Source organism: Salmo salar, chromosome ssa06, assembly GCF_905237065.1.
Source record: "Salmo salar chromosome ssa06, Ssal_v3.1, whole genome shotgun sequence".
NCBI classification, from domain to species: domain Eukaryota; kingdom Metazoa; phylum Chordata; class Actinopteri; order Salmoniformes; family Salmonidae; genus Salmo; species Salmo salar.
Genome location: NC_059447.1, coordinates 38,345,626 through 38,364,053, shown reverse-complemented (window position 1 = coordinate 38,364,053; position 18,428 = coordinate 38,345,626). Strand labels below are relative to the sequence as shown.

The 18,428-nt window shown below is 42.8% G+C and overlaps 1 protein-coding gene across 1 annotated transcript in view; it reads left to right on the top strand.

The window, feature by feature from the left end:
- Positions 1 to 28: 28 nt before the first annotated feature.
- baiap3 (BAI1 associated protein 3) overlaps positions 29 to 18,428 on the top strand; it is a 42,767-nt gene continuing 24,367 nt past the window's right edge. Inside the window, exons 1-2 of the mRNA XM_045720526.1 lie at positions 29 to 258; positions 7,956 to 8,108. Of these exons, the coding sequence (XP_045576482.1) occupies positions 7,963 to 8,108 (146 nt within the window). The 5' untranslated portion in view covers positions 29 to 258; positions 7,956 to 7,962. The remainder of the gene's footprint in view (positions 259 to 7,955; positions 8,109 to 18,428) is intronic.

Sequence of the window (18,428 nt, the reverse complement as noted above, 5' to 3'; positions counted from 1 at the left end):
AGTGTGCCTTCACTTCCTGTGACTATATATGGAGACCACCGGTATAGCATGAGTGAAGAAGAAAACGGCTCCGGGAAAAAATGAGAGCGTTTGTCTGTGATCAAATAAAATAAATTAACGTTTATTGCGGCCGATGACTATCTCCTATCTTAAAGAGACAAGCACGTATTTTCCGTCGATTTTGTTGTGCCAAAACAGGAACTCAGAGACGCAAGCAAAAACATACGCACATCGCAACTGTGAATGAGAAAGCTACAGGTGAGCATTATTTTTCATTATCTACAGCATTTCAACTTTATTTAGTTGCACGTATACCTTCTCTATTCCATGTCTGTTTTAAAGATGAAAAGAGCACTTTGCATTATTCTGTTTCAATATGTGAACATTTTGGAGGGGACATTTCATTCATACCTGTTGATTTTAATTGTAACCAACTTGCGTGCATAATCAACGAATATTTTAATAAGTTGACAGATACATATTTTATGCCACGGTAAATCTTATGTGTATGAATGTCGTTTTGTTATCTTTTTGTTAGCTGCTAGTTTATTATTCTAAGAAAAAGTTGTTTATCCATCCCCTCAGAATCCAGTAATATTAATTTCGGTTTTAAAATGAAATCCTAGTTATACATGATGCTTTTGGTTGATCTGTTGGTTGATTATTGACCAGAAAAAAAGTACGAACAGGTGATTTCATTTCCTCAACAAGATGTTGGGTAATGGTACGCACAAATATATTATTCAGTCATTTATTTGTAGGCTATAATTAGTCGACTATCTTTCAGAGGATCTTGTGTTCTCTAACATGCACTCTGCATGTGATCTTTCAAAGGATTTCATCCTATTGTTCCATCTTAGTTGTTCATGTCACTGATACGTTTAGAAAAGCTGCAACCTGTTCCCTGCATTGGTCAAGGCAACCCAACCTTGCTGAACTGAAACTCTTATTTGGCATGTAGAAATAATTTAAGAAACAGACAGGCAGAGATGCACACACCTTTTTTTAAATACACAAGTATGTATATCAATTATTATTTTCACTTAAAGGCTAGATGTGTGAATTGATAATAACTGCATAGTTACACTTCTAGTGCTCTCAACAAATCTCCATTACTGTACAATCAGAATCCTTTGTAGAGCATACTTTTCCCCAATCATCCAGTCCTGCTAAATTGTCATGAAGCATAGTTTTCTGCATGAGGGATGTATTCGCCAAGAGAACCTTTCTTATGTATATATCATGCAGTTGTCTTGGAAACTGACTAACCTGATGTAGGGTTGGTTGATGTGTTCGTTATAGCAATCACTCCTGGTAACCTCCCTTTTAACTTTTAACAATACTTCTGAAAGTACCGATGGTCTCTCTCCAATTATTGTGCGATATTGGCCCTCATTTGTGAATTTCAATGAAGAGGGTTGATGCATAATCAGTCTGGTCTTTGTGGCAATATGCTCTGCGCTCAGAGGATTTGCATGTACCAGAGAGGTGAACGACTGTTATGCAGATTGCAGGAATATGATTTCCTTTTTTAATGAAGCTCTTTAGAGGTAAACAAAAACAAGCGGGGTCCTAAGTGTTCACTTAGAAGGAGCTCGTTAAGTATCTTAAGGAGACAAATAACTCAGACAGGTGTTGTTGTATTTCCACTGCACCTAGAAAGTAATCACTTAGAGTTGTAATAATGAATTACATTTCATCATCATGTACCCAGTGGATGCATTCAGTGAAGAAAATATTATTTCCTCCACTGAATTTTGCCTATCCTACATGAGTAGCCTCATAGCCTGTAATTAATCCTGCATCATATTACACTAATCAAAATAATTTAACAAAATGTGCCTCTGGACACACATCGTAATGTCCCAGAAGACAGAAAACGCTGAATCCGATTTTCTTTGACCATTTTGTTTCACATAATTCTTAGAAGTCCCCCTTGAGTTCTCTTGAGAAAATAGGTCTCTCAATCTTAAACAAAGAGAACAATTACAGTATAGTCATCTTCTGTCTGCACAGTGCATTTTCAGTGCTGTATTGAGAGTAACATTAGCACACAGTTTGAAAGTGTTGTTATTTTTGGGTTATGCCTAATGTATTGTAACACGTGATTGTTTGATTGCTTGGTTCTGTAACGGTCACTTCAGTTTGAGATATGAAAAACACGGTTGATTAGAAATCGCTGTTGCGGAGATGTTATTCTAAACACAACAGTCACTTGAATGGTTGTTCCCACATCTATGGTTACATCTATGGCTATAAAGAAATTCCATTCTCTTATTGATTGACAGTTTAAATCTGTCTGTGTGGTACAGTTTCTTCCCTCAGAGCTTTGAGAAAGCCTCCTGCTGCAGGTTAGAGGCTACTTGATTCTAGAGTCTAGCCCTATGAGTCACTCTCTCAGCACTACTGGTGCTATAAAAACACTGGCTAACCCTGTCTATTCCCCGCACCGCTCTCTCTCTCCTTAAACATCCAAAGAGCAACTTGTGAAAAGGTTGAGTGAGAGAGTAACTTCATTTTGATGTGTCCGTATGTCAATTTGGCCCTTATAGTAGGCCTACTTATGACTATGATTCTAAGGATCCAGGCCGTATTATGTTGGTTGAAGGGTTCCCTGGTCCTTTTTTCTAAAGAGAGACGAACACGCCGTGAATCATTCATTTGTCACTTCACACAGGATCATGGTTTTGTAAAGGATCGAGCTCATAAGCATTTACCCTCACCATCATGCAACCTTTCATATAATATAGTATATCCTGTCATAGTCACCATGGTTGATATTGTGTTGTGTTTGAGGTTGTGTTTGTATTGAGAGTTGAGTTGAGTAGAATAGAGAGGAGACCTTCCTTATCTACATAACATAACCAGTCGGTATTGTTTTACATATCATGTAATGCATTGCATGTACCCAGTGTATTCAGAGAATAGTCATAAAAGTGAATTGTCATTGAATAGAGAATTGTTGCTCCCTGCAGTATGCCCTTGTTCATGTGGCTCTCTAAGTAGTTTCTGCTGTGTTGCCAGGTTGTGGCTTTGTATAGCCTAACTATAACAGAAAGCCTTTACCCAGGCTGTAAAACAGCTCCTAGACTCTTTCCCACCAACACTGACAAATATTCACTGCCTATCGATCTCAGATGCAAAGTGTCAGTCTTATGTCAATCCTGAATTGAGCGCCCGCTGATCACCCTAACAGATTGGCTCATTGGCGTTGCAGGGGCTGCTGAGAATAAGCTGCTACCGTGGAACCTCTGATTGTCATCCGGTGGTTCTTCCAAAGCCTGGAGGGGATCAGAGCCCTTATCTATCTAGACATGCACACAGATCCCAATGATACTGTTGCTATGTCTCCCCATTCCATGTGAGGAATTTTCTCTCCATGTTCAACAAGAGCCGTAAAGGCTTGATGTGGAGCTCCCAGCCCAACACGTTCTGTCTGCCATGTCACAATGCCCAGGACTCTAGTATAGCTGTTATGTTTGTGTTGGACATAAGTGAGCCCTTGTCAAATCAATAAGGTCCTTTCCTCCCTGATTATCTGTAGATGAGCCATTCACACAGGTTTCAGTCTGTGGGCCTGAGTGACCACTTGTTTGGCCCACACACAAAGGATTCATAAATCAAATAGATAGTTGTTAATTGGGTTTGTTCCATAATGATGTTGTTTTTGTGTGTCTTTGAATGTAATTACATTTTGACAAAGCGGAAGGTCAACATGTGGATATCTTTATTTAATTATCATTTTGCAGAATGTCCATTTGATTGCCAGTCGTTAATGAAAAAGATTCTTGACATTTCAGTGGTTTGTATAGCAACCTGAACATATATAACATAATAAATAATATAAAGAATGACTTCCAGTGTATGTCCCAAAACCACAATAATATTGAGAAATGACAACTGTGGAAAATACAATTGGATAAGAGAAAGAAAAACACACACACACACACACACACACACACACACACACACAGTAGGCCGTATACAGTACAGTCCATGCACATAATCAAGTAGATCTCCCATAGGACCAACGAGATCATTTAAACAATCTGTATTCCGAGGGACTGGGAGGACCGTCACCAAACATGGCTAAATAGAGAACACTTGGGGACTAATTGATAACAATGGCATTCAAATTACATTTTCTAAAAATGCCTGCCCTCTATTTTGAAGATGATATCATGGCAGAATCTGTTCACTCAAGCCTGAAGAAAAGAGATCAAGAAAGCTTGCTGTGAGACTCCAGGGTCCCACTGATGGATACACTTTACAGCAGCAGTCTAGGCTGGCTGATGTCATTTGATAGATACCAGTAGGTTAACCAATCTATAAGGATGATAATGACATCAGCGGCAGGATGAGTCCCCGGCGACAGAATGGGAGATTTTTTTATAGATATGAGTCATAAATCCATTTTTATCTCCATCACAATTAGCTTTGGAAAGAAGCGTGTCATTCTGGCTCCCTGGGAGTCTGATGATGGGGCATTTGCAGTCCTTTAGCCTCCCTGAATATGGAGCTGAGGAGATGAGAATCCAGCTGGGATCGGGACCCACTTTTGCCTCATTGGTGCTGTGGTGTGTTAAGCTAGCCTGGCCAGGGGAAGACTGATATAATAACATCAAGTGATTATTTATGCAGCCTGCCTCGGTAGAATTCTGTCTACCTGGATTTACCAACCCCTTTCTCTCCCTCCACCGTTACCATAGAGACCCCTCCATCCCCTAACAGCAAGGAGCCTTTCGCTGCCGGGGCTCGCTGGCTTCTCACAGGAGAAATACAGTGTTGAGCAACGCCGTCAGTCCCTGTTAAGGTTTGGGCACCTGTGATATATGTGTGTGTGAGAGAGTGAGAGAGAGAGAGACAAAGAGATATTCACTTGGCTGTGAGTGTTTCCTTGGCACGTTGACCCGTTTTTGTCACTGGGACTTGATGACTGAGACAGCGTGACATCCAGTTGGGAGGCCAGCCACGTCTAATTGAAATAAGCTGCTCACCTGGAAGAAGGCTTCTCCCTGACTGTGATGCTTTGCTAACTATCACCAGTCAGAGCTGCAAGTGTATACCTAACAGTCAGGTATTGGATCTGAGACACAAGCAGGTATCTGGTGTTAGTAGTCTGCTCGGTTAAAACAGCATCAGGTGTCTATGACCTTGGGGAAACATGAAACGATGCACACAATTGACCAATATATGAACAAATCTCTCTCACAAAAGCCTCCCCTGAGAAATGAAAATGTGAAATGAAAACAGTACTTCTTATCATGTGGGTTTAACCATGCTGTCACTGTATAGGAAATAGTGGCATGAGATTCAAACCCACTTCATTCATAGGCAGTAACTCTTTTGACCCATATCCAAGGGACACTGCAATCCAGAACCTTCCTCACTGGTGGCATCATAGACATATGAATACCTACATCGATGATACTATTGGCATTCTAACTAAAAGTACGAGGCAAGCGCACTATCTGCCTCGACCAGTTACATTGAGTTAATTCCTATTACAAATATATTGTCTAGCTAGCTGTTATTTAATGTGTCACTTTCACTGTTTTAAAAGAAGGCAGAACACAGAGCTGCCAGTCTGTCTCTCTTCCTGTTCCCTCAGAGATGTGACAAAAGAAAGACATTTGCTGTCAGCTGATGAAAAGAGTGTATATCAGTCCCCTGAAAAAACTTTGCCGTCAATCAAACCCTCTCTCTTGCATCCATGTCATTTCTTGTCTTTTAGTGCCTTTTAGTTTTTTCTCTACCTCAGTATTGTACTGTTACTGCGTCTACTGGTGTCAGCCACCATACAAGCTGGCAGAGGCTGGAGAGTGACTCATACTCAGAGGTGGAACCTAACGATGGCCTTGTTCTTTAGAAATCTCATATCGTATCACAGTTTTACAGTGGATTTAAAATGTCTACACACCCCTGTTAAAATGCCAGGTTTTTGTGATGTAAAATAATGAGACAAAGATAAATCATGTCAGAACTTTTTCCACCTTTAATGTGACCTACAACGTGAACAATTCAATTGAAAAACAAACTGAAATCTTTGAGGGGGAAAAATAAAAAACTAACAATAACCTGGTTGCCTAAGTGTGCACACCTTTAAACTAATACTTTGTTGAAGCACCTTTTGATTTTATTACAGCACTCGGTCTTTTTGGGTAGGAGTCTATTAGCATGGCACATCTTGATGTGCAATATTTGCCCACTCTTCTTTGCAAAAGCGCTCCAAATCTGTCAGATTGCGAGGACATCTCCTGTGCACAGTCCTCTTCAGATCACCCCAGAGATGTTCAATTGGATTCAGGTCTGAGCCATTCCAAAACGTTAATCTTCTTCTGGTGAAGCCATGCTTTCGTGGATTTGGATGTGTGCTTTGGGTTGTTGTCGTGCTGAAAGGTGAACTTCCTCTTCATCTTTCTAACGGACGCCTGAAGGTTTTGTGCGAAAATTGCCTGGTATTTGGAACTGTTCATAATTCCCTCCACCCTGACTAAGGCCCCAGTTCCAGCAGAAGAAAAACAGCCCCAAAGCATGATGCTGCCACCACAATGCTACATTGTGGGTATGGTGTTCTTTGGGTGATGTGCAGTGTTGTTTTTGCGCCAAACATACCTTTTGGAATTATGGCCAAAAAGTTCAACCTTGGTTTCATCAGACCATAACACATTTTCCCACATGCTTTTGGGGGACTTGATGTTTGTTTTTGCAAACTTTAGCCGGGCTTGGATGTTTTTCATTGTAAGAAAAGGCTTCCGTCTTGCCACCCTACCCCATAGCCCATTCATATGAAGAATACGGGAGATTGTTGTCACATGTAGCACACAGCTAGTACTTGCCAGAAATTCCTGCAGTTCCTTTAATGTTGCTGTAGGCCTCTTGGAAGCCTCCCTGACCAGTTTTCTCGTCTTTTCATACATTTTGGAGGGACGTCCAGTTCTTGGTAATGTCTCTGTGGTGCCATATTTTCTCCACTTGATGATGACTGTCTTCACTGTGTTCCATGGTATATGTAATGCTTTGGAAATTCTTTTGTACCCTTCTCCTGACTGACATCTTTCAACAATGAGATCCCTCTGATGCTTTGGAAGCTCTCTGCGTACCATGGCTTTTGCTCTGAGATGCAACTAAGAAAATGGCAGGAAAATCCTACTAGAACAGCTGAACTTTATTTGTGATTAATCAGAGTCACTTTAAATGATGGCAGGTGTGTAATGACTTCTATTTAACATGACTTTGAATGTGATTGGTTAATTCTGAACACAGCCACATCCCCAGTTATAAGAGGGTGTGCACACTTATGCAACCAGGTTATTGTAAGGTTTTTCTTTTTCTTTTTTCCCCCTCGAAGATTTCAGTTTTTTTTCAATTGAATTGTTCACATTATAGGTCACATTAACAGTAGAAAAAGTTCTGACATGATTTATCCTGGCATTTTAACAGGGGTGTGTAGACTTTTTATATCCACTGTAGGACCCTTAAGAACAAAGTCAGGGATGAATCTGTGGTGATGATACTTCTATCTTAGCAGCACTTCTCTCTGCTACAGTAGACGGGGGTCGGTGGAGGAGGATTTGAGAGAGCATTGCTTTAATAAGAGTTATTGCAGGTAGGCGTGTCACACCAGTGGCCAACCAGCAAGTCTATGATGAAATCACCCAGCATACGATATCAGTCAGCCTTGGACAGAAATAGCACGTACCTTCTGCCATGGGTTGAGTATAATTGAGTTAAGAGGGTGTGATTACTGTGATTAGCCCTGTGTTTATGTAGCCAAAGGGAAGCTCCTCAAGTGGATATAACACTGTGGTAGATACTGTATATCCAACTATAGTTCAAATAAACACTGGGATATACAATTACAAGGATTTTCAGACATTTATTGAACATTGTTGTACAACCTGACACTTGTTTTAGGTTCATGTTCATGTGAATTATTCTCCTTGTGACCCCAGGTAGTGAATGAGCATGACGACGTTGCTGGACCTGAAGAGCAGTGTTCTGAGGCAGGTGCAGAGGAGCCAGTCTCTGAGGGGGAGGAGGGAGCCAGCAGCCTCAGCAGCCAGCAGCGTCCCCGTCACACACTGCCCTGACCAGTTACCTCACGGGTGAGTCTCACACACTGCCCTGACCAGTTACCTCACGGGTGAGTCTCACACACTGCCCTGACCAGTTACCTCACAGGTGAGTCTCACACACTGCCCTGACCAGTTACCTCACGGGTGAGTCTCACACACTGCCCTGACCAGTTACCTCACGGGTGAGTCTCACACACTGCCCTGACCAACTATCTCAGGGGTGAGTCTCACACACTGCCCTGACCAGTTACCTCACGGGTGAGTCTCACATACTGCCCTGACCAGCTACCTCACGGGTGAGTCTCACACACTGCCCTGACCAACTATCTCAGGGGTGAGTCACACTCTGCCCTGACCAGCTACCTCACGGGTGAGGCTCAGTGGCACACAGAATCAACAGAAGTTATAATCGCACACTTGCATGTTAACACAGATATTCACTCACACACTCACTCACTCAGGTAATAATAATAATTTAGCACTTTTCATTACAACATAGAATCTCAAAGCTCTTGCAAAGAAACTAGTTATAAAAAATGGAAAGCGAAAGCTGTCTCTTGTCAGCCTTATAGGCAGTTTGAAAAGGCAGTCAGTCTCTGGTGTAGCTTGAGTGGAGAGAGGGGTATTGATGGTTAGCCAGGGACAGTCAGTCTGACAGATACAGCTACACACACACAAACATTCAGACTGGATGAAGGAAAGGTTCCTCTGTTTCTGAGAAGAAGGCCTAGTCTGGTGCTGGGGACTATAAATATTCTGGACAAACCCAATATGTTTAATGTGTCCCTCTCCTCTACTCCAGAGATGGGACCTGTTTCTAAAATGCCTCGATCAGGCAGGTCTTCCCCAAGGAGACATCAAACATCCCAAAATACCACCAGCTACATGCACAGTCAGACACTCAGTGAATTGGGAACATTGTTTTTAGGGGGGAACGACACTTAGAAATAATTAAATGGTCTATCATTTATCTTTAATATATAACTCTAGAACTTTTCAGAACTTTTATCGGAAAAGAACGAACCAAATGAATCCAATACGTGTCAACAGAATTTTCTTATGTTATTGATTAACACATTTATTTGATTGATTAACCCCAAACTGAGATGGTTGTGATGAGCTGTCATCCTAAGAATATTGGCAGATGAATTGTTTGCAGAAGAATTGACAGGCGCAGGTGAATAAATCAATTGTTTTTCCATTCATCCTTTGGAGCGAGTCTTCTGTTTTGATTCCTCTTCAGCTGAATGTCAAAGCCATAAGTAATGGGCATGTGAACCTTGAGGTTTCTATAGCAACCCAACAACGTCTGTTTGTTACAGCCTGCTCCTAAAATATGAACAGCTAGATTGTTAATGACGGCGCCTATTTTATTTGCGAGGTAGAAAAGCACCTGTGATGCTCTGAGCAGAACCTTTTGTAATTATTACTTTGATCTGTTGAATTATTAAACACTGGCTCTTTAAAAGACTTGAGGCGCTACAGCGACCCAACCCTATTGATACACAGGGTAGATTGGGGTGGGTTGTCTCAGGGGTGAGTTGTCTCAGGGGTGGGTTGTCTCAGGGGTGGGTTGTCTCAGGGGTGGGTTGTCTCAGGGGTGGGTTGTCTCAGGGGTGGGTTGTCTCAGGGGTGAGTTGTCTCAGGGGTGAGTTGTCTCAGGGGTGGGTTGTCTCTGGGGTGAGTTGTCTCAGGGGTGGGTTGTCTCAGGGGTGAGTTGTCTCAGGGGTGAGTTGTCTCAGGGGTGAGTTGTCTCAGGGGTGGGTTGTCTCAGGGGTGGGTTATCTCCTAGGTTGGTTGTATCATAGGTTGGTTGTATCGTGAGTTGGTTGTCACAGTGTTAATTACTCCCAATTTAAATGGCTAATTACTCCCAATCTAATATCTTTAAGAGTAACGTGTGAATTGTATAAAATAACTCATCCACCTGGTCAATTTATGTCAGCATAAGGAAACATTAAGGTGAGGGGAATTCATGTGTTTTTCATAGGTAAAATCAAAACGTATATATATTGGTGCTTTCTTTGTAAAGGTTTCTAGGTCAAGCCATGTGGTAACTAGCATCTTAAATCGTTTTTACATGTAAGAGTCTATCTGGGAAGAACACATTTTTATATCCTGGCGCTGTTGAGTGGAACAAGCTACCACAGCAACTCAAAGCCATGTCGACCATAACGTCATTCGACCAATAGAAAACATGATGTCTGTATGCAATGTTCTAGGCTATGACATTGTCATTCTGTCTTTTGTTTTGTTATGTGTTATATGTGTTATATGCCTAGTAGCCTAAGCCTACTATGTCTGTTTGTAAATGTTTGAACCATTTATTTAAGAGGACCACAATGGAAAAATGTTTTCAAACATTTTTGTGTCATCCTTGAAGATAGATAGTGCACCTACCTACCTACCTACCTACCTACCTACCTACCTACCTACCTACCTACCTACCTACCTACCTACCTACCTACCTACCTACCTACCTACCTACCTACCTACCTACCTACCGTGCATTCGGAAAGTATTCAGACCCCTTGACTTTTTTCACATTTTGTTACGTTACAGCCTTATTCTAAAATTGATTAAATTACATGTATTCCTCATCAATCTACACACAATACCCCATAATGACAAAGCAAAACCAGGTGCATCCTGTTTCCATTGATCATCCTTAAGATGTTTCTGCAACTTCATTGAAGTCCACCAATTGATTGGGCATGATTTGGAAAGGCACACACCTGTCTATATAAGGTCCCACAGTTGACAGTGCATGTCAGAGCAAAAACCAAGCCCTGAGGTCGAAGGAATTGTCCGTAGAGGTCCGAGACAGGATTATGTCGAGGCACAGATCTGGGGAAAGGTACCAAAAAATGACTGCCGGTTTGAAGGTTCCCAAGAACAAAGCGGCCTCCATCATTCTTAAATGGAAGAAGTTTGGAACTATCGAGACTCTTCCTAGAGCTGGCCATCCCGGCCCAAACTGAGCAATCGGGGGAGAAAGGCCTTTGTCAGGGAGGTGACCAAGAACCCGATGGTCACTCTGACAGAGCTCTAGAATTCCTCTGTGGAGATGTGAGAACCTTCCAGAAGGATAACCATCTCTGCAGCACTCCACCAATCAGGCCTTTATGGTATAGTGGTCAGACTGAAGCCACTCCTCAGTAAAAGGCACATGACAGCCCGCTTGGAGTTTGCCAAAAGGCACCTAAAGACTCTCAGACCATGAGAAACAAGATTCTCTGATCTGATGAAACAAAGATTGAACTCTTTGACCTGAATGCCAAGCATCACGTCTGTAGGAAACATGGCACCATCCCTACGGTGAAGCATGGTGGTGGCATCATCATGCTGTGGGGATGTTTTTCAGCGGCACGGTCTGGGAGGCTAGTCAGGATCGAGGGAAAGATAAATGGAGCAAAGTACAGAGAGATCCTTGATGAAAACCTGCTCCAGAGAGCTCAGGACCTCAGACTGGGGCGAGGGTTCACCTTCCAACAGGACAACAACCCTGAGCACACAGCCAAGACAACGCAGAAGTGGCTTTGGGACAAGTCTCTGAATGTCCTTGAGTGGCCCATCCAGAGCCCATGTAAATATACTAGTCTTTTGTCAAGGGCACTACAATCACTAGTATACAGTCACTAGTAGGTGTTGCAATATTGAAAGTGTCTTCATATAATCTTAGTAAAGTATGATATTTCAGTTTTTAAACGTTTTTATAAATTAGCAACAATTTCTAAAAACCTGTTTTTGCTTTGTCATTATTGGGTATTGTGTATAGATTGATGCGGGGGGGAAAAACAATGTAATCATTTTTAGAATAAAGCTGTTACGTAACAAAATGTGAAAGTCTGTCTGTCTGATTTACATGGGGGGAAGGGGGTTGTCACTATCAACTCCATTATAATACATCCCAAGCTCTTTTGTGCTTTTTTTGTTGTTGTGCTTTTAGCTTCCTTCATTGCCTCTTTCACAAATATATTTTCTGTCACACACGCACACATGCATGTGCAAACACACGCATACATTTACTTAAAATGTCATATGGTATTCTCACGGCATAAAAAGCTTCATTTTGTTCGGAACATTGTTAATTCAAAGAAAGGCTTTGCTATTTCTAGGACTCGACTCTGTATCCTATATAGCTTCATTTCCTGTTACAAAAGGAATGAGCTAGTAGCGAACAACCGACCTCATACTGTGACATCCAACCCCATGTTGGGGCTGAGTGTGTTTGATGGCTTAACTCCATATTGGAATAAGATTTTTTTTAAAGGCTCCCCATTTCAACCCAAGACATTGTTCTTTCTCCTAATATTGAAACAAGTCTTGTAAAGGCATCTGCATGCTTCCCATCCGAAACGGTTGGGAACAGTGTGTTTATATATATTATGACAACATTTTGTGATGTTTTGTTCATTTGGTCATCTGCACAGGTTTTTTTGGGCTGTTCGTGCACACAAAAATGTCTCTCGAGGCAAGCCGAAGTCGGTAGCCTAAGTCTACGTCCCTTTGTCAGCGATTGGTCAACAGTAGGGATTCTTCGATGAAGTGTTTGTTGTCATTCAACGAGAGACAACTCGTTTTTATGCAAATTGTTTCACTTGAGAAATACTGCACCAAACGTCTTAGATCTAAAATCTCAACAAAAATAAAAAATGTATGACACATTTCATGAGTTATTTTGAGGAAGTGCATACTGGCTATGGCGTCTCAAGATGAACAAACAGTACTATTGCCACTTTTTCAAGTTTTTCAAGCAAAGGTCTTTTAAGGGAGTATGCAAGCACACTCGTTCGGTTCGACCGAGGCATGCTGACACCTTAACAGTACTGATGTTGAGAAATACACACAAGAGTAAAAAATAAGTATGACAATCAACCCGTCTCCCCTTTATCAACCCAGCTATGGGAGATGAATTGGATCAGTATCACATCAATCTGACCCATTGATTTGCACTGAAAATGTGACATTCTCCATCCATCCATCCATCATTTTGTACCTACCTGGACTGCAACGAGAGAGATTATAATTAGACCTGGCCCCTGTGTCACCATGATGGCTCTAAACGATCACTCACTCTATCACCAATCGGAGAGAAGAAGGAGGAGGGAGCGGAAGAGGGAGATGGAGGAAGGAGATAGAGAGAGACTTGTCTTCCTCTGCCAGGCAGGCAGCAACCATGGTCATCGTCTCTCACTGAAGACTGCTAGAGCGAACCCTGAGTGAAGTCTGACTGAGCCGCTGGACACTCATCATTAGGTTGCATGAAAGCCTGTTTGTGTCCATCATTAGCCATAGAGAGGGATAGAGAGAGAGCCGACACCTATGATCCACACTGACGCTCATTAATACCAAGGATGCAAATGGGGCATGGCTAAAGCACCAGTGCCCGGCCCAGTGTAGACGACCCAGTGTGTAAATTACCCAGATGGGCGTCTGACGTAACGTCAGTTCCAGGTCAGAGACAAACACACATGGGGGAAAAGATTATACGCAGTTGTTTCTTCAGTCAGAACTAAATAATCACAATGTAGGTTCTCATCCATGGTTGGAAGGAAGTCATATGTTAGTCGTGAGTAGAGAGACATCACATGTAGGAAGTACTGTAGATCCCCAGTGAGGAAATGTACCCTGAAGAGGAGATTATTAACCAATAGACAGACATTTCCTGAGGGTGATTGTATTTTCTAATGACTATGACTTGCTCTTTTCAAAGTCCTGTCCTCACCTTAAACACGGGCCATAATTATTCAGGCATTACCGAATTATTCCCAGCTCATTGATTTGTAACACCATTAGAGGGATTTGAATGTCTTAATTCATTATCATAAAATTTAAGAATGGAGTAAAGACCAGAACACTCACACCTAGCAAACATTCTCTATGTGGTGTTTTGGGAAATACTTTCTGAAGCTTTGAAACGGCATCCTCATAACCCGTATGATGTCTATTAATATGGGGACACTCCGATCTCTCCTCGTGACCCCCCTGCGTCTCCATGGCCAGGGAGATGGTGGCTTCCCTGATTAGCCCGGACCCTAAAGGTTGACTATCCAGAGCGTGAACCGCGAAAGGTCTAACCACAGGAATAATGGGGATCCCTAAACTAAGGGCTAACGCTCTGTTGATAAAATTCCCAGCTGCGCCTGAATCGACGAGCGCCTTATGCTGGGAATGCGCGCAAAACTCAAGGAAACAACCATCATACTCCCTGGGAAGGGAGAGACGCATCCCACTGGAACTGGATCCGGACGGGACGGGTAGAGGTAACCCCGGTTGCGCTGGTCGAGGCGCTGGAGAGACTTCCTGTCTCTCCCAGCGGTCCATAGTCTGGACAACGCGATCCATCATGGCACCGAGATGATGCAGCATTGCTGAGTGTTCCTGGACGCGCTCCTCGACTCCTCTGACCGGGGTACCTGCTCCTGCTGACCCATGGTGGGTGTGAAATTCAGTCAGGCGTGTGCGTACTTGTGGTGAAGTCAGGTGCAGGAAAGCAGAGAATTGTGAACAGGCGCACACTTTATTTCGGCAGGAGAGCGATACAGACGGACGCAGCTGCGTCAAAAAACCTCCAGCCAACAAGGCAAAGTGTATAACGCGCAAAACAGTCACAAAACATCAAATGTATAACAATACAAACAGGTTTCGTGAAATAACACGGGAGAGTGCGTACAAAAACACGTAACACAAACAATTTCACACAAAGACATGAGGGGGAACAGAGGAATAAATACATGTAGTGTGATTGGGGAATGAAAACCAGGTGTGCAGGGAACAAGACAAAACAAATGGACATATAAGAAATGGAGCGGCGATGGCTAGAAAGCCGGTGACGTCGACTGCCGAACGCCGCCCGAACAAGTAGAGGAGCCGACTTCGGCGGAAGTCACACTATGTAAGATATGTAAGACACTATGTAAGATAAATGTAAGAGAAAACATTTATTTTGTAAACATTTTTTTGTTGTTGTCATGTTTCAGCATATACCCAAACACATGAAGTATTCCTCTATATTCATCTGTATATGTTCGTCTGAGTCTGCATGTCTAGTTGCCTGTTTCATCTCATAATTCACCTTTTAGACAGCAAAACATGAGCAAAGCTTTTGAATAAATATTCAAAATAAAATGGAATATTAATAATAAACTGTATTGGAAGAAGCTGTTTCCTAGCAACATAAAATTGTGTGTGTGTGTGCGTGCTTGTGTGTGTGTGTGTGTGAGAGAGAGAGAGAGCGAGTGAGACAGAGGGAGAGAGAGAGGAGGGAGAGAGAAAGAGATTGACTGACTCACACAGACCCCTATAATTTGTGATTGTGGGTTTTTCTTAATCACAAATCTGCAAAGAGAATCCAGACGTCAGAAAATACAATTACAAAGGTTAAAAGCGAAAGGTGCCGGTGGTACACTAAACATTGAGCCAAAGTCTTGTTTTGGATACATAGTGTTAAATGTTGATAGACTCAAATAACCTATTTAATCACCATATGACTCATGATGTAACCAACCTGGTAACAAAGCAGACAAGCTTGGCATGCCTTCACAAAAATGTCAGGCTAGCTGTCAGATATGAAAGTACCTATTTAATGGGGCTGACATGTTACAAGACTACCATTTTCTAACATAAATAAAATATCTGTACCTTCAATTTTGTCACTGTATTGAAGGAATGTTTTTCATGCACATTAATTAGATGTGTACAGAAATGAGGTATTTTAGCTCTTTGGGGATTCTGTCAAGCTTCCATTGTCAAGACAGACAGACATTCTCATTCCTCTGTCATCCTCGTCCCACACTAAACGTACCATGGCCACAAATAATCAGGGGTGTTACCACCCACTACCTCCTGCTCCCTGGAGACACTGTCTCAGACTCAGACAGGGGCGTGGAATGCAATGCATGGGGAGATCAGTGGGCACTGTGTCGGCTGCCACCAGACTGCCACGCACCCACTGTGATGTGACAGGCAGCGTTAATAAAGGCGCGTGACTGAGAGGGGGCCATGTGGACAGCTCCTCTGTCCTCTCTCTGCATAATGAGACAGGGGGTCTGGGCTAGGAGACAGGTGGGGGACAGGGGGGTGGGGTGGAGGTGTCAGGCCTGTATTGTTGCTCCTGGTGCTCTGCCATACAACTCATTCCAGAACACTCCTCTAGTCTGGGGAGGGAGGAAAAGAGGGGAGGGGGAGAAAGGGAGGGGAAGAAAGGGAGGGGGAGGGGGTATTCCCAAGGTGTTCAGCTGTGCCAGTGAATCCCTCCAACCACGAATGTGCCTCATCACCATGGCGACTGGGGCTATGAAATTAGCAAGTGGCAGGAGTCCAGGAGTTGACCAGCTCAGAGAGAGAAAAAAATCGAATGTATTTTGTATCTTCCCTAGATTAGAATAACGTTCTATGGCAGACATGGTAGGGTGGCTTTGAATCTTTGTTGAGCTTCATATTAAAGGTAGTGCAGTGAGATGATTCTTATTGAATGATTCACCACATAGATGGGCTGCTGTCTCACCTTCTATCCACTGTCTGTTTATACTGGTCTTAGGCTACCATAAGTTCCCAGACACACGCGTTATTTAAGTGATAATGCCAGAGAAGCCGTTATTTGGAGGATGTATTGGCACGGGTGTTGTTAGGCCCGAGACGAAGTCGGGGGCTGGAAAACTGTGCCAATATATCCTCCAACCACCGGCTTCGAGGGCAATATCACGTTTAATTATTTCACCTTTATTTAACCAGGTAGGCAAGTTGAGAACAAGTTCTCATTTACAATTGCAACCTGGCCAATATAAAGCAAAGCAGTTCGAGACATACAACAACACAGAGTTACACATGGAGTAAAACAAACATACAGTCAATAATACATTAGAAAAATAAGTCTATATACAAAGTGAGCAAATGAGGTGAGATAAGGGAGGTAAAGGCAAAAAAAGGCCATGGTGGCGAAGTAAATACAATATAGCAAGTAGAACACTGGAATGGTAGATTTGGTAGATTTGCAGAGGAAGAAAGTGCAAGTAGAAATATAAATAATGGGGTGCAAAGGAGCAAAATAAATAAATAAATACAGTAGGGGAAGAGGTAGTTGTTTGGGCGAAATTATAGATGGGCTATGTACAGGTGCAGTAATCTGTGAGCTGCTCTGACAGCTGGTGCTTAAAGCTAGTGAGGGAGATAAGTGTTTCCAGTTTCAGAGATTTTTGTAGTTCGTTCCAGTCATTGGCAGCAGAGAACTGGAAGGAGAGGCGGCCGAAGGAGGAATTGGCTTTGGGGGTGACCAGAGAGGTATACCTGCTGGAGCGCGTGCTACATGTGGGTGCTGCTATGGTGACGAGCGAGCTGAGATAAGGGGGGACTTTACCTAGCAGGGTCTTGTAGGTGACCTGTAGCCAGTGGGTTTGGCGACGGGTATGAAGCGAGGGCCAGCCAACGAGAGCGTACAGGTCACAGTGATGGGTAGTATATGGGGCTTTGGTGACAAAACGGATGGCACTGTGATAGATTGAGTAGGGTATTGGAGGCTATTTTGTAAATGACATCGCCGAAGTCGAGGATCGGTAGGATGGTCAGTTTTACAAGGGTATGTATGGCAGCATGAGTGAAGGATGCTTTGTTGCGAAATAGGAAGCCAATTCTAGATTTAACTTTGGATTGGAGATGTTTGATGTGAGTCTGGAAGGCGAGTTTACAGTCTAACCAGACACCTAAGTATTTGTAGTTGTCTACATATTCTAAGTCAGAACCGTCCAGAGTAGTGATGCTGGACGGGCGGGCAGGTGCAGGCAGCGATCGGTTGAAGAGCATGCATTTAGTTTAACTTGTATTTAAGAGCAGTTGGAGGCCACGGAAGGAGAGTTGTATGGCATTGAAGTTCGTCTGGAGGGTTGTTAACACAGTGTCCAAAGAAGGGCCAGAAGTATACAGAATGGTGTCGTCTGCGTAGAGGTGGATCAGAGACTCACCAGCAGCAAGAGCGACATCATTGATGTATACAGAGAAGAGAGTCGGCCCAAGAATTGAACCCTGTGGCACCCCCATAGAGACTGCCAGAGGTCCGGACAACAGGCCCTCCGATTTGACACACTGAACTCTATCAGAGAAGTAGTTGGTGAACCAGGCCAGGCAATCATTTGAGAAACCAAGACTATTGAGTCTGTTTATACAACGGGTTCCCAACATATTAAAATAATAATTGACATATTTTCATTAAAATCAATTTATTCATACTATTTCATCCTTCCACAAGATATAGTCCCGAAACAAATCTAGGGTTGCTACCCAAGCCGGCTGGTCGTTAGTTCTATTGGTTCGGTTGCCAGAGACGCGACCCAGTCATTCAGTCCTGTATCTATG